General features: G+C 37.5%; 2 protein-coding genes across 3 annotated transcripts in view; one reads left to right on the forward strand and one right to left on the reverse strand.

The window, feature by feature from the left end:
• Nucleotides 1-637: 637 nt before the first annotated feature.
• On the forward strand, nucleotides 638-6,974 carry LOC121947143 (proteasomal ubiquitin receptor ADRM1-like). Of its 2 annotated transcripts, none has more exons than XM_042492060.1 (10): nucleotides 638-706; nucleotides 1,745-1,972; nucleotides 2,052-2,168; nucleotides 2,554-2,677; nucleotides 2,784-2,870; nucleotides 2,971-3,067; nucleotides 3,738-3,979; nucleotides 5,456-5,613; nucleotides 6,006-6,108; nucleotides 6,624-6,974. In XM_042492060.1, exons 2-10 carry the CDS (start codon nucleotides 1,763-1,765, stop codon nucleotides 6,725-6,727), a joined length of 1,242 nt encoding a protein of 413 aa, XP_042347994.1. In that variant the 5' UTR covers nucleotides 638-706; nucleotides 1,745-1,762; the 3' UTR covers nucleotides 6,728-6,974. The 2 variants fall into 2 exon arrangements, with proteins under 2 accessions (XP_042347994.1, XP_042347995.1); XM_042492061.1 differs by having other exon boundaries at nucleotides 647-706; nucleotides 1,748-1,972.
• A 135-nt stretch (nucleotides 6,975-7,109) lies between these two features.
• The window catches only part of LOC121947017 (CDK5 and ABL1 enzyme substrate 2-like), a 34,301-nt gene continuing 17,435 nt past the window's right edge, over nucleotides 7,110-23,975 (reverse strand). The window contains exon 9 of the mRNA XM_042491881.1: nucleotides 7,110-8,647. Coding sequence (XP_042347815.1) covers nucleotides 8,507-8,647 — 141 coding nt within the window. The 3' untranslated portion in view covers nucleotides 7,110-8,506. The remainder of the gene's footprint in view (nucleotides 8,648-23,975) is intronic.

Here is a 23,975-nt window from a genome sequence, read left to right on the forward strand (position 1 = left end):
TTGGAAAACTTGACACTCTGGGCTTCAGTACAACAGTCTGCAACTGGACACTGGACTTCCTCACATGCCGACCCAGAGAGATCGAACTGGCAGTCACACCTCCTCTACATTAGTGCTCAACACCGGAGCCCCCCAGGGCTGTGTGCTCAGCCCCCCTCTGTTCACACTGTACACCCACGACTGCACTCCCAGACATCAGGAGAACTCTACTGTGAAGTATGCAGACGACACCACCGTCATCGGCCGCATTACAAACAAATATAAATTCATACTGGGAGGAAATCAACAATCTTGCAGAGTGGTGGAGAACAACCTACTGCTCAGCCTCAGCAAAGGAGTATAAAGTGACATAAAATACAAATACATGATAATTATAAAGTTTAGTTTTTACTTTTTTTTTTTTTTAATCATCTGCAAACATCCAATAGATTTTTGACAATCCAGCAAAATCTCAGAAGTCACTCTGATTAATTTAAATGTTATTAAATAACCTCTCCTTCACATATCAGATTTATTAAATAGTCTCAGTGGAGTAAACAGACAGTGCTGTGTCATCTCTACCGAACATGCGCACGGAGATTTAAAGTCTCATTATTGACACACGATCTGACCAATCACAGAGAAGCGCCGGCGTCTCTCAGCCAATCAGCATCATCCTCGGTGTGTTTGCCTGTTCTCCGGCAGGACGATATCTCAGTGAGTGAATGTGAGTATAAACATCATTTTTCTCGTGTATATTTATGAATCAGCGACACAGTAACAGGTGAGCGTTTAAATCCACGTGTGTTTAATGTTAAAGCGCAGCTCAGTTGTGACCGCGTTGAGCAGGAAACAGGCGGCTCGCTCCAGGATGCAGAGTCATCTGTGGCTACTGGCTGCTCCAGTAGCTGCTTTATTATGGGAGCACTGGGATGAGCTTTGTTCCAGTCCTGTGTTCCGTTTCAAATGTGCTTCTTTATCGTGTTATCTGTTCGGTTTGTTATTTTAGTGTCAGTCCTGGAAAACCTTTCCATCCTCTGAATATTAGCTTCATATTAACCCTTTGAAACCTGCAGTGACATCACTTTTCTTGTGCTGATTTGTGAGTAAATAATTTCAGATGCATTTCACAAGTATTTAAACCTTTGAAACGTGAGCAAATTGGTTTGATTTCTTTTCAAGAAATTAGTAAAATGTGACAGGAAAATGAGACGAAAATTAGTCAAGAGAGAGAGAATCATTAGAAATTAAATTAATTTAAAAAAAATATATAAATTCAGGAAGTCTCACGAAGACTATTTTTCTAACAATTATAATTATAATTATGTTACAGAAAAAATGTTTTCAGGTAATTTTCTTGTAGCCTGAACTTTGTATCATTTTATTTTATTTTATTTTATTTTATTTTATTTCACTTCTCCCTTTTTAAAAAAAAAAAAAAAAAATTTGGTTCTTTTTTTGTAGCCCATTACCTTCTTCCAGTGTTTTTCAAAGACATCAAGCAAATTTGCTCAGGTTTCAAAGGGTTAATTAATATCAAACCTAAATCTTATTTTTATTTTATTTGTTTATGAGTCTGTGTACCTATATTTACTTTATCTTATTGTCTTTTATCTGTATTTTCTAAGTTTATCATATTTAGTACTTTGAGTTGCACTTGCTTTATGAACTATGCTATACAAATAAAGTTATTCTACTTATTATTATTATCATTATGATGTGTTTCTAACTGTCTGAGGCTTTCCTCCTCCTCTCTGTGCTGCAGCAGTCTCTCATTTTCATCATGGCCTCTGGAGCTTTGTTCCCCAGCATGGTCTCTGGGTCCCGCGGCTCCTCCAGTAAATACCTGGTGGAGTTTCGGGCCGGTAAGATGACCATGAAGGGCAGCACGGTGACCCCTGACAAGCGCAAAGGTCAAGTCTACATCCAGCAGACCGATGACTCCCTCATCCACTTCTGCTGGAAGGATCGGACGACCGGGAACGTGGATGATGTAGGTGACACCGTCTGCATGTAAAACTGGCTCCACCTCTGAGTCTTTAATAATAATCCTTCTCCATGTCCTGTTTTAGGACCTGATCATCTTCCCCGATGACTGTGAGTTCAAACGGGTGAACCAGTGCACCACCGGACGAGTCTACGTGCTGAAGTTTAAAGCCGGCTCCAAACGACTCTTCTTCTGGATGCAGGTAAAAACAGGACGACAGTCTGCTGCAACAGCTTTGATTTTCAATTAATATCAATCATGAAGGTTCATTTAAAAGAAACCGTGATCATGCAGGTAATGACACTGATGCATACGCTGCAGTTTCATTCATCTTTACCAGCGACTTTAGTGTTTCATCCAAACAGAAATGTTATATTCACCTGAAAACATGCAGCAATTCCCCGGTGTATGTCATGAAATAAAAGGATGAGGCTAGATGTATTATGAATTTTTCTTATTGTCAACAAACCCCATAAAAAAAACACAAAAACATTGAATTAATGCTTTCTTTTTCAGAAATGCATCCCCAGTGATTCAGTAAATCTGAGCCAGATGAAATGTTCCTGTTTTGTTTTTTCTGATCTCAGGAACCGAAGACTGACAAGGACGAGGAGCACTGCCGCAAAGTGAACGAGTATCTCAACAACCCTCCGATGCCCGGCGCTCTTGGCAGCGGGGGCAGCGGAGGACACGATCTGTCCGCTCTCGGAGGTAACGGTTGTTTTCCTGTAATGTGCAAGAACCTGAAACACGCCGTCAGAAAACATCTTAAATATGAATTTAATTCGGAGGGCGGATGTTGTTCTCTCATGTGAAGGTGAGGGCGGCCTGCAGAGCCTTCTGGGTAACATGAGCCACAACCAGCTCATGCAGCTCATTGGACCAACTGGACTGGGAGGAATCGGTACGTTTCTGTGCACCGATCACACAGCAGATGTCATATTTAGTTAAATCTTTCAGAGGAATAATGACTCGGGGTTTTTTGTTTTTTTATCAAACATCAGGTGGTCTCGGGGCTCTGGCTGGTCCAGGATTGGCGAACCTCCTGGGCAGCAGCAGCAGCAGCAGCAGCGTCCCTGCAGCCAGTAACTCCTCCACAAGGTATCTGCTTCCTGTTGAATACACAATAAAATCTACCTTTAAACACTCGGTCTGTCGTCTAAAACAGCTGCTGGTGTGCACCGTGTGTTTCGGGGTTTCTTAGATGTTTAACAGCGTTGTTTTGTTGTTCTTCTTTTAAATTGCCAAACAAAAAAAGCGTAATGTGAAAAAATAAGAGACTGGAGGAAGAAGAGCAGAGCAGAATCAGTTCATGTTCTGTATTCATGTCCATGTGTCAGGTTTTAATGTCGGTACATTATTATCAAAGGTCACATACATCTTTATAGACTTTACCAAAACAGTTGCTGATTAACTCCATTATTCTAATTGTTTTAGTTGTAATTAGATTAATAAATCAGAATACTAAGTAGTCACACCAGGTAAGTGGAATAATTTGTTTTCTGGTTGAAATTTTCAGCTGTTCGACACATTCAATACGAAAAAAGAAAGATTTCTTCACAAATGAATGTACCACAGTTTGATTGATTGACATAAAATGGTCATTTGAAAAGTGAGTTACTTTTTTTTTTTAAAGAAAAATGGGTACAATAGAGAAAAACATCTCAAAATTACATAAAATATCAAAAGCTGGTGTGTATTACTGCCTCATGTTGGAAGTTTTAATTATGGCTCAGTGATCTTTGAATGAATGATGTTTTTTCTCTTTCAGTCCGTCCACGGCCGTCACCCCGACCTCCACCTCTACCGCCAGTCGGCTCGGCTCCACCCAGGTGCCCACCACCCCCATCACCCCCTCCGCCACCTCGGCAGCCTCCCCAACAGCCACCACCCCCTCCACCCCCGCCGTGTCCTCTGCGGCGGCGGGCGCGGCCAACCCCACACAGCCCATCCAGCTGAGAGACCTGCAGAGCATCCTGGCCACCATGAACGTGCCCGCCAGCGGTCAGGGAGGTGAGCAGCAGCGACGCTCCTCAGAACGCAGAGGAAAAATACATAATTAAGCCCAATAAGTGTCATTTCACAAGTAATTATGTGGGAAATAATTAGCATCGTGAACACAACAGTGTCTGTAATACTGAGTCACTTTTAAAACAATACGTTTAATTTGCTGCAGACGCAGAAACCAACTGCAGTGTGACGCAGGTTTTGATTTCGTTTCACTACATTAGGCACAACTCTGCACCGTGTTTACTCATCATCATTACTGACAGATTCACATTAAAAACTGTAGAATACAAATAAAGAAGACGGGTGATCAAATTTAGATGTGGTGTTATAAGTACTATGAACTAAGTTAAAGCAGCTATAGTGATTTTTTTAACTCTTTCTGAGCGCCATGATAAAGGCGAGGCTTGTAGTGATAAATCTGCAGAGAATTATCACCCGACTCTGCAGCTCTGCAGCTTTAGTGCACAGTCACACATCAGCAAACGCAGGCAAGTGACCGAGGTTATACTGCTGTGCTGAACATAGGCGGTGCTGCATGTGACTCACACGGAGAGCGGGTACCTGCTGTAAAATATGATGCTCTTGGTACATTTTCCATCTTTTTGCATTCCATGCATGTCTCCAGACTCACTGCCACAAAGGGAGCATCTCTGATGTGGGGTTATTTATCTTCACTTCACAACAGCCGTCATACAATCGTCTTCAATTAAGTCATTTTACAGAGCGGACCATTTCAGGGTTTTTTAACATTAAAAGCAACAACGATTAAAAAAATAGAACATAAGGTGTACAGAATTTAAGATAAACGAATAGAAGTAAAAACACAGAGTTGAGTTATCATATTTAAACAAAAGGGGTGTTTCGGGGAAAGATACAATTTCCACTTCTTCTAAAATTCTTCAAATTTAGTTTCCTGACGCCTCATTGAAAAAATGATTCCTTCAATTACAAAAACTTCCTAAATGATTGATTGATTGAGTTCTTTACAGATGGAGCATTTGGCTTTTTTAGCAGCTAAACTCAATATTCCAAAAAAGTGCTGTGTTTTTACTCGTGTAGATGTTGTTGATTTTGTGCATGCGTGACTGCTCTTACAGTGATGCTGAGCTAATTGTTTTCATTTTACAACTTTACTGTTTTGAGTCGCTCACTGTTTTCACAAACAGAACTAAAAGAGACACAAACACGACTCGAAAATGAACGATAAAGTTGCTCGATATCTTCTGTTAGTGTGATAAGCGTTTGTTTGCGAACAGTTCACCAAATCAACCTAAAAGTTGATTATGTGTCAGTGTTGCGTTAATAGCTCGCCCCCAAGTGGACAAAGAAAGCGTTGTTTAAAATGAAAGCTAAAATACAAAAACAGAGTCTGCACATTTGAGAAAATGTGAAAATGAAGAAGGGCTTGGGCCGTGTAGAAGGGCTCGTAAGAAAATGTGAAGGATGTTTTCAGTCAGTTGTTTTGTTTGTTACCTGCAGTCGACCTCGCCAGCGTCCTGACACCCGAGATCATGGCTCCCATCCTCGTCAACCCCGAGGTGCAGCAGAGGTTGATGCCTTATCTGCCCTCCGGAGAGTCCCTGCCGCAGAGCACGGAGGAGCTGCACAACACACTCAGCTCGCCGCAGTTTCAGCAGGTAACGTGTTCGCTGCTGGATGCGCGATGAGGTTCAGTTTAATTCTGGTAAATTCTGTGAAAATGTTGTGTTTCTGTTTCCTCACTTGCCTTTTACACCATCCTGGTAATTCTTTGTTTTTAGAGATGTGGACATACAAAGACCACGTTTTAGATTTAAGGTCAAATAACCTTTTTAACAGTTACCCTCTTTTTTTGTTGCCTTTGTATCTGATAAACTCACAAACTCATATTGGCTCTTCCAGAGTTTTACATTTAATATTTTTCTTTCCTTTGGCAGTTAGATAAAACAGTATATTCTGGTCATCATGGGTCTTTCTCTCTCTTTTGCTGGTATTTTGCGTCTTGTTGCAGTATTTGTCCTCATTCTTGGTAATTATTGTCTTTCTGCAGGCTATGAGCATGTTCAGCAGCGCCCTGGCGTCCGGGCAGTTGGGGCCTCTGATGAACCAGTTCGGTTTGCCGGCAGAGGCTGTGGACGCTGCTAACAAAGGAGGTCAGTGTTTTGCCCACATCAAGCAGAGAAAACTGCAACTGTTTGTTTTACTGCTAGAAATGAAATTGTCATGTTTACACACAAGGTGTCCGCGGGGTCTTAAAAATTATTACAAGCTGATAAATAAATGTTGCTACAATTAAAGGTTCTGTATGTGAAAACAAAAACGTCATTGTATAGTATGTCGTCTAAAATGTGTCAAAAATGAGTCAAAAACGTCATAGTACAGTATGTCCTCAAGAATGTCACAAGCATCATACTATGCGATGTCCTCAAAAATGTGCAAATAACATAATAGTAAAGTATGACGTTATTTGCATACAATAATATGTCGTCAAAAACGTGTCAAAAATGTCATAGTATAGTCTGTCTTCAAAAATGTGTCAAAAACGTCTTAAGTAGTATAGTATGTCGTCAAAATTTCCATGAACATGTTCTAGTTTTCTATGCCGTTATACATGTAATAAAACGTCACTTTTCGCACCACTAATTTTTGGACATTTCTATCCCTTCAGATGTCGAGGCTTTTGCTAAAGCCATGGAGACGGAGACAAAGTCAGACCAGGAAGGAGACTCCAAAGATAAGAAAGATGACGATGAAGACATGAGTCTGGACTAAGACCTCTTGAAGTTTATCATTTAAGGTATTTATTTAGCTGCTCCTGCTGTTTTGTAACTATTAAACATTAGGGATAAAGATTATGTTTAAACTGTCACTAAGACTCCCTTCCCTCGCTGATCGTGCCGTTCATCCTCCAGCAGTGTGTTTAATTAATATAAACTGATTGAAGATGTACTCTACCTGCATGTCAGCTACTAATCTGAGCTGTCCTAACACAACCGAACAGTAAAATGTTGAAAAAAGTGGCCATCTGTTGTGCGGTTTTTTTTTCGTATGGTTTTCTAAATGATCACATAGACTATACTCAATTTCGATTCCATGCAAAGGAGATTAAAACAGCTTTATATGAATTGGTGACTTAAAAAAATCAACTGATGACTTTTCAGTGTCTGAAAATATATTTGAAAAACATTCATTTTACAGTATGAAAACAATGAATATTCACCCTTTTGACACCAACCATGAAAGCACATTTTCTGCAGATACACAGATTTGCATGTTTATCATTACCACATTTTTTACCACTGCAGACAAAAAGTTTGTGATTTTCTTTCCCAGATAAGAACAACCTCAACATGTAAAGATCTCTACAGTAGCAAGACTCAGAAACGCTAATATTAAATATCACTTGTTAGAAGACGGTTAACCATTTCACTGCCACTGTGGTCTTAGGCACTTTTTTTAAACATACTTGTACACCTACATCAGAAGATTTACTACACAATAAGCACTGCAGGCAGGTTAATACTGTGTGGTACTTGTAGTTTAAGTCAATGCTCTACAATCAGTTACCTCCAATTCAGTTATAATGGGAGCACAAGTGGTTTCAGTCACAAAGGCTACAGAAATAACTTAAAAATGTTTCTTTGGGTTAGATTTTATGAGCTATTCACAGATATGAGAAAGTAAAAATCCTGAGAACTGAAAAATGCAACGAGCTAAACTTACAAGGGATAAATTCCAGTGCAGTGTGTTTTTTTTTTATAAAAACATATCCCTGAATAACATGAATGATGAAAAAACACATTTACTATAAATAATATGCCTCTGTAATTCTGTTTCTGTCTGGACTCGCAACTGTAACGGGGTTTGAACTATTACTTTTTTTCTTTACACAAGAAAAAACAGACATTCAAACAGACTGTAACTTAAAAGCCACTTACTTCCCCAATGACAAACTAAAATCATGTTTTTTTTACCAACAATCTACAGTATCATGTTTTAGTCTAATAGCTAAAAATGCTTCAGTATCACAGTGGGTTTAAAGAGGCATTTACAAAATCAACAGTATGGTTCTTTGTCATTCGTAATAATACTATACAGGCTGTGTATAGTAGTGAGAAAGGTGCATGAGATGAGTCTTTCACAAACACAAACATCACATCGTACGTTTTGTTTAAATACAAGGTTAGAAATACTAGTAACTAAAGACAAAGGTCGCAAGACACCAGAATGAAAGCACAATTAACGTGCTCATTGAACATCTCTAACATAGAGTTCATGACTGCATCGACAGATGGTCACATGTACAAAAAGACATTCAGGGAGACACACATGCCATAAAGTCTAAAATACGTGAGTGTAAACTATCCTTTGTATACAGTGAGTAACTTAAGTCAAGACCATCACAGGAATTAAATAGTACCAGAATAATTTGTTTAAAATACCACAGCTTATAAACTGGTCGATCCATACACACACTGTCAGTCCTAAAAACTCACACTTGCTGATGTTGTCAATGAAACCAGTAGATTGTCAGACATGACCGTATCCGGTCTAACCTTGCTGCACGAGTCTGCGGTAGTGTGGCATGACCTTGCTCTCGGGAAGGTAAAGTCCCATCTCCAAGGCAACCAGCACAGGGAACTCCAGAGGAATTAATTCTCGTCTGTTGATGCGGAAACGCTCCTCCAGCTTCTGCTCGTAAACAGAAAAAACAAAAACAGAAAAGTGAAAATTGTTACATAATATGATGTGTTTACTCAAATTATACTATTGAGACATTTTTGTGATATTTTCTCAACATTTTTGACAACATAGTATACTATGATATTTCGGACACATTTTTGACGAATGACGTATTCGTCACATTTTTGACTACACTACACTATGACGATTTTAACACATTGTTGACGTCATACTCTACCATGATTTTTTTTGACACATTGTTTACGATTTACTCTAATATGTCGTTTTTGAGTCATTCTTGACGACATATGATGACATTTTTGTGACATTCTGGGTCATTTTTGGTCATTTTTTTTACGACATACTATGATGTTTTGGGGTAGTTTTTGACGACATACTATACTGTGATATTTTTGTGCCATTTTGAGTCATTTTTGACGACATTGTGATGTTTTGTGTAAGTCAGGAGGTTTGGCTCAGTGGGTAAAGCAGGTGGTTAGTGTTCCTGAGGTTGCTGGTTCAAGTCTTATCTGGGACAGGTTTCATTTGACTTTTATGGCATGAATAAAATATCGACTGATACATCAGTCTGCTCAGCCGACACTGACGACATACCTTGCAACGAACACTTAAAACAGTTAAAGAACATAAAATTGTCTCGTCTCCTGAATTTGCATAAACTGAATACTGAATTTTCCTTGCCAAGAACTTAGTTGATTGTCCACCTGACTCAAATATCAGTCAAGTTTTTGACAAACATCACTGCAGATATTGAGCTAAAGGGAACGTCAAAAAAATGCAAAGTGTCTGGAGGTTTGGCTCAGTGGGTAAAACAGGTGCTTTGTATGCCTAAGGTTGCTGGTTCAAGTCTTATCTGGGACAGATGTCTTTTGAAGACTGCTGTCATAGCACAGAGCTAAAGGGAACATCAAAAACATGCAATGCATTTGAAGGTTTGGCACAGTGAGTAAACAAGGTGGTTTGCATGCCTGAAGTTGGTTTTTCAAGTCTTATCTGGGACAGGTGAATTTTGTCCAAAGCACAGAGCTAAAGGGAACATTGAATACATGAAGTTGAGTTGAGAGACAGGAAAGTCAGTGAAGTTACGAGCAGTTGGGTTGTGAGACAGGAAGGACAGTCAAGAGACAAGTGAAGTTGAGAGACAGGAGGTTGAGTGAAGGTAGAGGATAAGAGTATAAGAGGTAAAAATAGGGCGTCGCTTTCAATACTGAATTTTCCATTTCAACACCATATGACCCTTATTTCAGCAGAGCAGACGGCTATATCAGCAGAATTTTTTATTTATGCCATAAAATATCATTTGGGTGTAGATTCATACAGTTTAGACACTCATTGTGATGTTGCAGAAAAAATTACAGCACGTTAAGTTGAGTGATGTGTCATTTTGGCTGATAAATCAGGTGAAGTGGTCCCGAAACAGGTAAAACCAGTATCGGCAGATGTGTCTATCAAAATCAGGACATTGGCCTGACTCATATATCAGCTGAGTTTTCGACAGACGTCACTGCTGATACTGAATTTTCCATTTCAACACCATATGACCCTTATATCAGCAGAGCAGACAGACACGTCAGCCGATATTTTATTTTATTTATGCCATAAAATGTCATTTGGCTATGGATTCATTTAGTTTAGACACTGATTGTGATATTGCAGAACAAAAGGCACTTATAGTTGAGAGTTATATTGTTATGCCCGATAAATCAACTGTTTGTTTTATAATTGAATTTAATAATAATTTAATAATATTTTTCCCTGCCAAGAACTTAGTCAATGATCCGCCTGACTCACATATCATTCGAGTTTTTGACAGAATTTTATGTTTCAACACCACATAACCCTTATATTGACAGAGCGGTCAGATATATCAGCTGGTATAGATTGGTAGGATTTGAACTCAAGACCTTTGGGTCACAAAGCAAGCGCCTTAACTCTCAGAGTTTATCCTCCCGACACTTCAACTGTTTTCGAAGTTTCATTTGGCTCTGTACTTAAAACAATAGCATTCCAAATATACCTGTGCCACGCAAGATTTGAACTCACGACCTCCGAGTCACAAAGCAAACACCTTAGCCCTCAGAGGTAATCCTACCGGTACTTCAACTGTTTTCGAAGTTTCCTTTGGCTCTGTACTTAAAACAACAGCATTCCAAATATACCTGTGCCACGCAAGATTTGAACTCACGACCTTGGAGTCACAAAGCAAACACCTTAGCCCTCAGAGCCAATCCAGGCTGATAAATCACTGTGGTAGGGTAAATTCAATATTGGCAGAGACGTCTGTCAAAACACATGACAGCTGGGTCAGGCCAATAAATTAGCTGATATTTCCTTGGAATGGATAGAGCAATCAAACATGATATATTTCGATGTTTTTTTTTTCAAAATTCTGTACTATGACGTGTCTCGACATGCTACACTATGTGGTTTTCAGCTGTTTCTTGCATGTCACTCTTTATATTATTATATTTTTCGCTATACTGTAGTATGCTGTTTTAGGTTGTTTTTTTCCGACATGCTAAATTATGATATTATTGGACATTTTTCAAACATTCTATATTTTGACATTTTTCACCATACTATAGTATGGCGTTTTCTGTCGTTTTTTGGACTTGCTACATTATGATGTTTTTGGACGTTTTTTTCAACATCCTATACTATGATATGTCTTGGCATGCTATTCTATGTGCTTTTCATTGTTTTTCAGACATGTCATATTTTGACAATTTTCACCACACTATAGTATGGCGTTTTCTCAACAAGCTAAATTGTGACGTTAGTGGATGTTTTTTCAGCATTCTATACTTTGACGTGTCTCGACATGCTATTCTATGTGCGTTTCAGCTGTTTTTTGAACATGTCAATCTTTGACATTTTTCGCTATACCATAGTATTAGTAGTATTTTCGGTCGGTTTTTTTGACATGTTATGTTGTTTTTGGATGATTTTTCAACATTGTATACTTAGACGCGTCTCGACATCCTAAACTATGTGGTTTTCAGATGTTTTTTGGACATGTCATATTTTGACTTTTTTCGACATACTATAATATGACGTTTTAGGTCAATTTCTGGACATGCTATATTATGATGTTTTTGGCTTTTTTTTCAACATTAAATATTATGACTTGTGTTGACATGCTATTTTATGGGGTTTTTAGCTGTAGTTGTTTTTGAACATGTCATATTTTCACATTCTTCGCTGTACTGTAGTATGGCATTTTTTCGCTTGTTTTTTTTGACAAGTTATATAACTGTTTTTGGACGTTTTTTCAACATTCTATATTATGATGTGTCTCAACATGCTTTACTATGTGGTTCTGAGCTGTTTTTTGGAAATGTCATATTTTGATATTTTTCCCATACTATAGCCTTGCTTTTTCTGTCATTTTTTCAACACGCTTTATTATGGTATTTTTGGCTGTTTTTGCAAAATCCTATGCTATGGCATGTCTCGGCATGCTGTTTTATCTTGTTTTATGTTGCTGTCAGCTGTTTTTTGGACGTGTCATATTTTGACATTTTTGCCATACTATAGCCTTGCTTCTTCGTTCATTTTTTCAGTATGCTATATCATGGTGTTTTATGCCATTTTTGCAAAATCCTTTGCTATGGCGTGTTTCGGCATGCTGTTTTATGAGGTTTTATGTGGTTTTTAGCAGTTTTCTGGAAAGGTCATATTTTGACATTTTTGCCTTACTATAGCCTTGCTTTTTCGGTCATTTTTTCAACATGCTGTTTTATGGTGTTTTTGGCCATTTTTGCAAAATCCTTTACTATGGCGTGTTTCGGCATACACTTCTATATGTGGTTTAACGTGGATTTCAGCATTTTCTCGGAAATGTCATATTTTGACATTTTTGCCATACTATAGCCTTGCATCTTCGGTCATTTTTTCAACATGCTGTTTTATGGTGTTTTTGGCCATTTTTGCAAAATCCTTTGCTATGGCATGTTTCAGCATGCTATTTTATGAGGTTTTATGTGGTTTTTAGCAGTTTTTTGGAAGGGTCACATTTTGACATTTTTGCCATACTATAGCCTTGCTTCTTTGGTCATTTTTTCAACATGCTGTTTTATGGTGTTTTTGGCCATTTTTGCAAAATCCTTTGCTATGGCGTGTTTCGGCATGCTATTTTATGAGGTTTTATGTGGTTTTAGCAGTTTTCTGGAAGGGTCATATTTTGACATTTTTGCCATACTATAGCCTTGCTTCTTCGGTCATTTTTTCAGTATGCTATATCATGGTGTTTTTAGCTTTTTTTTGCAACATCCTTTGCTATGGCGTGTTTCGGCATGCAGTTCTATGTGGTTTAACGTGTGGTTTTCAGCATTTTCTCGGAAATGTCATATTTGACATTTTTGCCATACTATAGCCTTGCTTCTTCAGTCATTTTTTTCAACATGCTGTTTTATGGTGTTTTTGGCCATTTTTGCAAAATCCTTTGTAATATAGTGTTTCGGCATGCTATTTAATGTGGTTCAATGTGGTTTTTAGCAATTTTTTGGAAGGGGTCATATTTTGACATTTTTGCCATACTATAGCCTTGCTTCTTCGTCATTTTTTCAGTATGCTATATCATGGTGTTTTTGCCATTTTTGCAAAATCCTTTGCTATGGCGTGTTTCGGCATGCTGTTTTATGAGGTTTTATGTGGTTTTTAGCAGTTTTCTGGAAAGGTCATATTTTGACATTTTTGCCTTACTATAGCCTTGCTTTTTCGGTCATTTTTTCAACATGCTGTTTTATGGTGTTTTTGGCCATTTTTTTGCAAAATCCTTTGCTATGGCGTGTTTCGGCATGCTACTTTATATGTGGTTTTATGTGGATTTCAGCAGTTTTCTGGGAAATGTCATATTTTGACATTTTTGCCATACTATAGCCTTGCTTCTTCGGTCATTTTTTCAACATGCTGTTTTATGGTGTTTTTTGGCTTTTTTTGCAACATCCTTTGCTATGGCGTGTTTCGGCATGCTATTCTATGTGGTTTAACGTGGTTTTTCAGCAGTTTTTTGGAAATGTCATATTTTGACATTTTTGCCATACTATAGCCTTGCTTCTTCAGTCATTTTTTCAACATGCTGTTTTATGGTGTTTTTGGCCATTTTTTGCAAAATCCTTTGCTATGGCATGTTTCGGCATGCAGTTTCTATGTGGTTTAACATGGATTTCAGCATTTTTCGGAAATGTCATATTTTGACATTTTTGCCATACTATAGCCTTGCATCTTCTGTCATTTTTTCAACATGCTGTTTTATGGTGTTTTTGGCCATTTTTGCAAAATCCTTTGCTATGGCGTGTTTCAGCATGCTATTTTATGAGGTTTTATGTGGTTTTTAGCAGTTTTTTAGAAGGGTCACATTTTGACATTTTTGCCATACTATAGCCTTGCTTCTTTGGTCATTTTTTCAACATGCTGTTTTATGGTGTTTTTGGCCATTTTTTTTGCAAAATCCTTTGCTATGGCGTTGTTTCGGCATGCTATTTTATGAGGTTTTATGTGGTTTTTAGCAGTTTTCTGGAAGGGTCATATTTTGACATTTTTGCCATACTATAGCCTTGCTTCTTCTGTCATTTTTTCAACATGCTGTTTTATGGTGTTTTTGGCCATTTTTGCAAAATCCTTTGCTATGGCGTGTTCGGCATGCTATTTTATGAGGTTTTATGTGGTTTTTAGCAGTTTTTTGGAAGGGTCATATTTTGACATTTTTGCCATACTATAGCCTTGCTTCTTCGGTCATTTTTTCAACATGCTGTTTTATGGTGTTTTTTTGGCCATTTTTGCAAAATCCTTTGTAATATAGTGTTTCGGCATGCTATTTAATGTGGTTCAATGTGGTTTTTTAGCAATTTTTTGGAAGGGTCATATTTTGACATTTTTGCCATACTATAGCCTTGCTTTTTCGGTCATTTTTTCAACATGCTGTTTTTATGGTGTTTTTGGCCATTTTTGCAAAATCCTTTGTAATATAGGCGTGTTCGGCATGCTATTCTATGTGGTTTAATGTGGATTTCAGCATTTTCTGGAAATGTCATATTTTGACATTTTTGCCATACTATAGCCTTGCTTCTTTGGTCATTTTTTCAACATGCTGTTTTATGGTGTTTTTGGCCATTTTTGCAAAATCCTTTGCTATGGCGTGTTTCGGCATGCTATTTTATGAGGTTTTATGTGGTTTTTAGCAGTTTTTTGGAAGGGTCATATTTTGACATTTTTGCCATACTATAGCCTTGCTTCTTCGGTCATTTTTTCAACATGCTATATTTATGGTGTTTTTAGCTTTTTTTGCAAAATCCTTTGCTATGGCGTGTTTCGGCATGCAGTTCTATGTGGTTTAAACGTGGATTTCAGCATTTTCTCGGAAATGTCATATTTTGACATTTTTGCCATACTATAGCCTTGCTTCTTTGGTCATTTTTTCAGTATGCTATATCATGGTGTTTTTGGCCATTTTTGCAAAATCCTTTGCTATGGCGTGTTTCAGCATGCTATTTTATGAGGTTTTATGTGGTTTTCAGCAGTTTTTTGGAAGGGTCACATTTTGACATTTTTGCCATACTATAGCCTTGCTTCTTTGGTCATTTTTTCAACATGCTATATCATGGTGTTTTTTGCAATTTTTGCAACATCCTTTGCTATGGCATGTGTTTCAGCATGCTATTTTATGAGGTTTTTATGTGGTTTTTAGCAGTTTTTTGGAAGGTCACATTTTGACATTTTTGCCATACTATAGCCTTGCTTCTTTGGGTCATTTTTTCAGTATGCTATTTCATGGTGTTTTTGGCCATTTTTGCAAAATCCTTTGCTATGGCGTGTTTCGGCATGCAGTTTTATGTGGTTTAAGGTGGATTTCAGCATTTTTTCGGAAATGTCATATTTTGACATTTTTGCCATACTATAGCCTTGCTTCTTCGGTCATTTTTTTCAACATGCTATTTCATGGTGTTTTTAGCTTTTTTTGCAACATCCTTTGCTATGGCGTGTTTCGGCATGCAGTTTATGTGGTTTTCACGTGGTTTTTTAGCATTTTTTGAAATGTCATATTTTGACATTTTTGCCATACTATAGCCTTGCTTCTTCGGTCATTTTTTCAACATGCTGTTTTATGGTGTTTTTGGCCATTTTTGCAAAATCCTTTGCTATGGCGTGTTTTCGGCATGCTATTTTACATAGTTTTCTTTGGTTTTCAGGTTTTTTGGAAATCTCATATTATGACATTTTTGCCTTACCTAGCCTTGCTTTTCGTGGTGGAGGGGTTTTTTTCAACATGATTTAGGTGTTTTTGGCTCATTTCGGGGGCTTTATGCCCCTGGTTTTCGGTCACCCATGGCAAACAGGTTTTAGGGGTTTTTTTAGGGACCAGTCAAATTGTAGCCCTTTTTGCCATACATAGCCTTGTTTTTGTTTCATTTTTTCCGGACGCGTCCCCCCCCTTTGAGCCAGGCCTGGGGGTGGGGCTCAATGTGGAGCGCCTGGTGGCCAGGCTTTTACCCATGGGGCCTGGCTGGGCACAGCTCAAAGTTTGGTAACGTGGGACCTCCTTCCCAAAGGGGCCGACTGCAATGTAAGTTTTTGGTGGCAGCCGAAGGCGGGGACCTTGGCGGTCCGATCCTCGGCTGCAGAAGCTAGCTCTATGGACATGCAATGTCATCTCTCTGCCATGGGAAAGGAGCCTGAGCTGGTTCGTGAGGTTTTCAAGTTCCGAGTAGTTATAGTCAAAATCCTTTGCTATGGGCATCACCTCGACACATGCATTTCCTGAACCAGTCTTCTCAAGAGAGGTTGGAAGCTGTTTTTGGGAAGGGTCCGCTTTGACATTTTTGCCACTATAGCCAATTGCTGTATGTTGGAGTTTTTTCAACATGGACGAGAGGGTTTTTCCGCCTTGGGGTGGGGGGATGGATCCTGACTTTTGTTTGTGCCTATGGTCCAAACAGCAGCTCATTTAGTATTTTTGGAGGACACCCATTTTGGAGTCCTTGGGGGGGTGCTGGGGAGTGCTTCTTCTGGGGATTCCCTTATTTGCTGGGGGACTTAAACACTCATGTTGGCAACAACAGTGAGACCTGGAGGGGCGTGATTGGAAGGAATGGCCCCCATGTTTTTTTCAACATTTTGTGTTTTGTTATTATAGACTTGTTTTGGTCACAGATTTCCATAACGAACACCATGTTCAGGCAAAAGGGTGTCCAAGTGTGCACTTGGCATCAGGACACCCTAGGCCGCAGTTTGATTTCGAGCTTTTAGTTTGGAGGGTCGTATTTGTTGACATTTTTTGCCATACTATAGCCTTGCTTTTTCGGTCATTTTTTCACCACCTGGTGGTTTTGGGTCAGATGGTTAAGACGCCGGTCAGACCTTGCAAAATCCTTTGCTATGGCGCGTTTTGCTATTTTACGATTTTGTGGTGGTTTAACATGGTTTTCAACATTTCACATTTTGGACATTTTTGCCATACTATAGCCTTGCTTCTTCGGTAATTTTTTCAACAAGCTATATTTCATGGTGTTTTTGACTGTTTTTGCAAAATCCTTTGCTATGGCGAGTTTCAGCATGGCTATTTTATGTGGTTTTATGTGGTTTTTAGCAGTTTTTTGGAAGGGTCACATTTTGACATTTTTGCCATACTATAGCCTTGCTTCTTCGGTCATTTTTTCAACATGCTGTTTTATGGTGTTTTTTTGGCCATTTTTGCTAAATCCTTTGCTATGGCATGTTTCGGCATGCTATTTTATGTGGTTTCATGTGGTTTTCAGCAGTTTTTTAGTGGGGTCATATTTTGACATTTTTTGCCATACTATAGCCTTGCTTCTTCGGTCATTTTTTCAACATGCTATATCATGGTGTTTTTGGCCATTTTTGCAAAATCCTTTGCTATGGTGTGTTTCGGCATGCTATTTTAATGTGGTTTAATGTGGTTTTTAGCAGTTTTTTGGAAGGGTCATATTTTGACATTTTTGCCATACTATAGCCTTGCTTCTTCGGTCATTTTTTCAACATGCTGTTTTATGGTGTTTTTGGCCATTTTTTTGCAAAATCCTTTGCTATAGCGTGTTTCGGCAATGCCATTTAATGTGTTTTTATGTGGTTTTTAGCAGTTTTTTGGAAGGGTCATATTTTGACATTTTTGCCATACTATAGCCTTGCTTCTTCGGTCATTTTTTCAACATGCTGTTTTATGGTGTTTTTGCCCATTTTTGCAAAATCCTTTGCTATGGCATGTTTCGCATGCTATTTAATGTGGTTTCATGTGGTTTTTTAGCAGTTTTTTTGGAGGGGTCATATTTTGACATTTTTGCCATACTATAGCCTTGCTTCTTCGGTCATTTTTTTCAACATGCTGTTTTATGGTGTTTTTGGCCATTTTTGCAAAATCCTTTGCTATGGCGTGTTTCGGCATGCTATTTATGTGGTTTTATGTGGTTTTTTCAGCAGTTTTTTGGAAGGGTCATATTTTGACATTTTTGCCATACTATAGCCTTGCTTCTTCGGTCATTTTTTCAACATGCTGTTTTATGGTGTTTTTGCCATTTTTGCAAATCCTTTGCTATGGCGTGTTTCGGCATGCTATTTAATGTGGTTTCATGTGGTTTTTAGCAGTTTTTTGGAGGAGTCAATATTTTGACATTTTTGCCATACTATAGCCTTGCTTCTTCGGTCATTTTTTCAACATGCTGTTTTATGGTGTTTTTGGCCATTTTTGCAAAATCCTTTGCTTATGGCGTGTTTCGGCATGCTATTTAATGTGGGTTTCATGTGGTTTTTAGCAGTTTTTTGGAGGAGTCAATATTTTGAATTTTTTACCATACTATAGCCTTGCTTCTTCGGTCATATTTTCAACATGCTGTTTTATGGTGTGTTTTTGGCCATTTTTGCAAAATCCTTTGCTATAACGTGTTTCGGCATGCCATTTAATGTGGTTTTTATGTGGTTTTCAGCAGTTTTTTGGAGGGGTCATATTTTGACATTTTTGCCATACTATAGCCTTGCTTCTTTGGTCATTTTTTCAGTATGCTATATCATGGTGTTTTTGGCCATTTTTGCAAAATCCTTTACTACTGCTATGGCGTGTTTCGGCATGCTATTTAATGTGGTTTTATGTGGTTTTTAGCAGTTTTTTGGAGGGGTCATATTTTGACATTTTTGCCATACTATAGCCTTGCTTCTTTTCGGTCATTTTTTCAACATGCTGTTTTATGGTGTTTTTGGCCATTTTTGCAAAATCCTTTGCTATGGCGTGTTTCGGCATGCTATTTAATGTGGTTTCATGTGGTTTTTAGCAGTTTTTTTTGGAAGGGTCATATTTTGACATTTTTGCCATACTATAGCCTTGCTTCTTCGGTCATTTTTTCAACATGCTGTTTTATGGTGTTTTTGGCCATTTTTTGCAAAATCCTTTGCTATAGCGTGTTTCGGCATGCAATTTAATGTGGTTTAATGTGGTTTTTAGCAGTTTTTTTGGAGGGGTCATATTTTGACATTTTTGCCATACTATAGCCTTGCTTCTTCGGTCATTTTTTTCAACATGCTGTTTTATGGTGTTTTTGGCCATTTTTGCAAAATCCTTTGTTATGGGCGTGTTTCGGCATGCTATTTAATGTGGTTTCATGTGGTTTTTTAGCAGTTTTTTGGAGGGCATGTCATATATTTTGAAATTTTTTGCCATACTATAGCCTTGCTTCTTCGGTCATTTTTTCAACATGCTGTTTTATGGTGTTTTTGGCCATTTTTTGCTAAATCCTTTGCTATGGCATGTTTTAGCATGCTATTTTATGTGGTTTTTGTGTGGTTTTTAGCAGTTTTTTGGAATGTCACATTTTGACATTTTTGCCATACTATAGCCTTGCTTCTTCGTCATTTTTTCAACATATGCTATTTCATGGTGTTTTTGGCCATTTTTGCAAAATCCTTTGCTATGGCGCATGTTCTACATGCTATTTATGTGTTTAATGTGGTTTTTTTTTTTTTTTCATAGCAGTTTTTTGGAGGGGTCACATTTTGACATTTTTGCCATACTATAGCCTTGCTTCTTTTTTTTCATTTTTTCAACATGCTGTTTTATGGTGTTTTTGGCCATTTTTGCAAAATCCTTTGCTATATAGCGTGTTTCGGCATGCAATTTAATGTGGTTTAATGTGGTTTTTAGCAGTTTTTTGTGGGTCATATTTTGACATTTTTTTGCCATACTATAGCCTTGCTTCTTCGGTCATTTTTTCAACATGCTGTTTTATGGTGTTTTTGGCCATTTTTGCAAAATCCTTTGCTATAGCGTGTTTCGGCATGCAATTTAATGTGGTTTTATGTGGTTTTTAGCAGTTTTTTGGAAGGGTCATATTTTGACATTTTTGCCATACTATAGCCTTGCTTCTTCGGTCATTTTTTCAACATGCTGTTTTATGGTGTTTTTGGCCATTTTTGCAAAATCCTTTGCTATGGCGTGTTTCGGCATGCAATTTAATGTGGTTTCATGTGGTTTTTTAGCAGTTTTTTTGAGGGGGTCATATTTTGACATTTTTGCCAAACTATAGCCTTGCTTCTTCGGTCATTTTTTTTCAACATGCTGTTTTATGGTGTTTTTGGCCATTTTTGCAAAAATCCTTTGCTATGGCGTGTTTCAGCATGCAATTTAATGTGGTTTCATGTGGTTTTTTAGCAGTTTTTTAGTGGGGTCATATTTTGACATTTTTGCCATACTATAGCCTTGCTTCTTCGGTCATTTTTTCAACATGCTGTTTTATGGTGTTTTTGGCCATTTTTGCAAAATCCTTTGCTATTGGCGTGTTTCGGCATGCCATTTAATGTGGTTTTATGTGGTTTTTAGCAGTTTTTTGGAAGGGTCATATTTTGACATTTTTGCCATACTATAGCCTTGCTTCTTCGGTCATTTTTTCAACATGCTGTTTTATGGTGTTTTTGGCCATTTTTGCAAAATCCTTTGCTATGGCATGTTTCGGCATGCTATTTAATGTGGTTTTCATGTGGTTTTTAGCAGTTTTTTTTGGAAAAATAGCCAAAAACACCATTATAGCCTTGCTTCTTCGGAATTTTTTCAACAGCATACAAAAAATGACCCGAAAAAGCAAGGCTATAGTATGGCAAAAATGTCAAAATGTGACCCTTTTTAAAATTGCTAAAAACCCTCATTAAACCACATTAAATTTGCCGAAACAAATTTAGCAAATGATTTTGCAAAAATGGCAAAAAACACCATTTAAACAGCATGTTGAAAAAATGACCGAAGAAGCAAGGCTATAGTATGGCAAAAATGTCAAAATGTGACATTCCAAAAAACTGCTGAAAAACCACATGAAACCACATTTTAGCATGCTGACACATGCGCCATAGCAAAGGATTTTGCAAAAAATGGCAAAAACCTTTGCTATGGCATAAAACAGCATGTTGAAAAAATGACCGAAGAAGCAAGGCTATAGTATGGCAAAAATGTCAAAATATGACCCCCTCCATAAAACTTGCTTCTTCGGTCACATGAAACACATTAAAATAGCATGCCGAAAACACGCTATATAGCAAAGGATTTAGCAAAAAAGGGCAAAAACACCATAAAAACAGCATGTTGAAAAATGACCGAAGAAGCAAGGCTATAGTATGGCAAAAATGTCAAAATATGACATTTTCCAAAAAACTGCTTGAAAACCACATTTTTTCACATTTTTAGCATGCCGTGACACGCCATTAGCAAAGGATTTTGCAAAAATGGCCAAAAACACCATAAAACAGCATGTTGAAAAAATGACCGAAGAAGCAAGGCTATAGTATGGCAAAAATGTCAAAATGTGACATTTCCCAAAAAAACTGCTTTCTTACACATTTTCAACACATTTTAAATAGCATGTGTTTTTTGAACACTATATTAGCAAAGGATTTTGCAAAAATGGCCAAAACACCTATAAAAACAGCATGTTGAAAAAATGACCGAAAAGCAAGGCTATAGTATGGCAAAAATGTCAAAATGTGACATTTTCAAAAAACTGCTAAAAACCACATGAAACCACATTAAATAGCATGCCGAAACACAAAATCCAGCTGCCATAGCAAAGGGATTTAGCAAAAAAGAGCCAAAAACACCATTTAACAGCATGTTGAAAAAATGACCGACCGAAAAGCAAGGCTATAGTATGGCAAAAATGTCAAAATATGACCCCTTCAAAAAAACTGCTAAAAACCACATGGCCACATTAAATAGCATGCCGAAAACGGAATGCCATAGCAAAGGATTTTTGCAAAAAGTTTTTTTGGAAACACCATAAAACAGCATGTTGAAAAAATGACCGAAAGAAGCAAGGCTATAGTATGGCAAAAATGTCAAAATGTGACCCTTCCAAAAAACTGCTAAAAACCACATGAAACCACATAAAATAGCATGCTAAAACATGTTTGGCAAGGATTTAAAAAATGGCCAAAAAAACACCATAAAAAACAGCATGTTGAAAAAATGACCGAAGAAGCAAGGCTATAGTATGGCAAAAATGTCAAAATTGACCCTTCCAAAAAACTGCTAAAAACCACTTGAAACCACTTAAATAGCATGCCGAAACACGCCATAGCAAAGGATTTTGCAAAAATGGCCAAAAACACCATAAAACAGCATGTTTTGAAAAAATGACCGAAGAAGCAAGGCTATAGTAATGGCAAAAATGTCAAAATATGACCCCCAAAAAAACTGCTAAAAAACCACATTAAACACATTAAATTGCATGCCGAAACATGCTGGTAGCAAAGGATTTTTGCAAAAATGGCCAAAAACACCATTTGAAATAGCATGTTGAAAAAATGACCGAAAAAGCAAGGCTATAGTATGGCAAAAATGTCAAAATGTGACCCTTCCAAAAAAACTGCTAAAAACCACATGCTTCTACAATTTTTAGCATGCCGAAAACACACCATAGCAAAGGATTTTTGCAAAAAACCACCAAAAACACCATAATATATAGCATGTTGAAAAAAAATGACCGAAGAAGCAAGGCTATAGTATGGCAAAAATGTCAAAATATGACCCTTCCAAAAAACTGCTAAAAACACATGAAACCACATTAAAATAGCATGCCGAAACACGCCATAGCAAAGGATTTTGCAAAAATGGCCAAAAACACCATAAACTATAAAACTTGAAAAAATGACCGAAGAAGCAAGGCTATAGTATGGCAAAAATGTCAAAATATGACCCCACCAAAAAACTGCTAAAAACCACATTAAACCATTTAATTAAAATATGCATGCCGAAACACGCTATAGCAAAGGATTTTTGCAAAAAAGGCCAAAAACATCATAAAACAGCATGTTGAAAAAATGACCGAAGAAGCAAGGCTATAGTATGGCAAAAATGTCAAAATGTGACCCCTTCCAAAAAACTGCTAAAAACCACATTAAACCACAATTAAAATAGCATGTAGAAACGCGCCATAGCAAAATGGATTTTGCAAAAATGGCCAAAAACACCATAAAAACAGCATGTTGAAAAAATGACCGAAGAAGCAAGGCTATAGTATGGCAAAAATTGTCAAAATGTGACCCTTCCAAAAAATTTTTGCTAAAAAAACCACATTGAAACCACATTAAATAGCATGCTTTAAACACGCCATAGCAAAGGATTTTGCAAAAATGGCCAAAAACACATAAAACAGCATATAGATTGAAAAAAATGACCGAAAGAAGCAAGGCTATAGTATGGCAAAAATGTCAAAAATGACCCTTCCAAAAAACTGCTAAAAAACCACATGAAACCACATTTTTTAGCATGCTGAAACACGCCATAGCAAAGGATTTTGCAAAAATGGCCATTTACCATGTGGTTTTAGCATGTTGAAAAAATGACCGAAGAAGCAAGGCTATAGTATGGCAAAAATGTCAAAATTGACCTTCCAAAAAACTGCTAAAAAAACATGAAACCACATTAAATAGCATGCTGAAACACGCTATAGCAAAGGATTTTGCAAAAAATGGCAAAAACACCATAAAAATAGCATGTTGAAAAAATGACCGAAGAAGCAAGGCTATAGTATGCAAAAATGTCAAAATATGACCCTCCAAAAAACTGCTAAAAACCACATGAAACCACATTAAATAGCATGCCGAAACACTATATACAAAGGATTTTTGCAAAAATGGCCAAAAACACCATAAAATAGCATGTTGAAAAAATGACCGAAAGAAGCAAGGCTATAGTATGGCAAAAATGTCAAAATGTGACCCCACTTTCCAAAAAAACTGCAATAAAAACCACATGAAACCACATTAAATAGCATGCCGAAACACGCCATTGGCAAAGGATTTTGCAAAAATGGCCAAAAACACCATG

Source organism: Plectropomus leopardus, chromosome 8 (assembly GCF_008729295.1).
Source record: "Plectropomus leopardus isolate mb chromosome 8, YSFRI_Pleo_2.0, whole genome shotgun sequence".
Taxonomy (NCBI): domain Eukaryota; kingdom Metazoa; phylum Chordata; class Actinopteri; order Perciformes; family Serranidae; genus Plectropomus; species Plectropomus leopardus.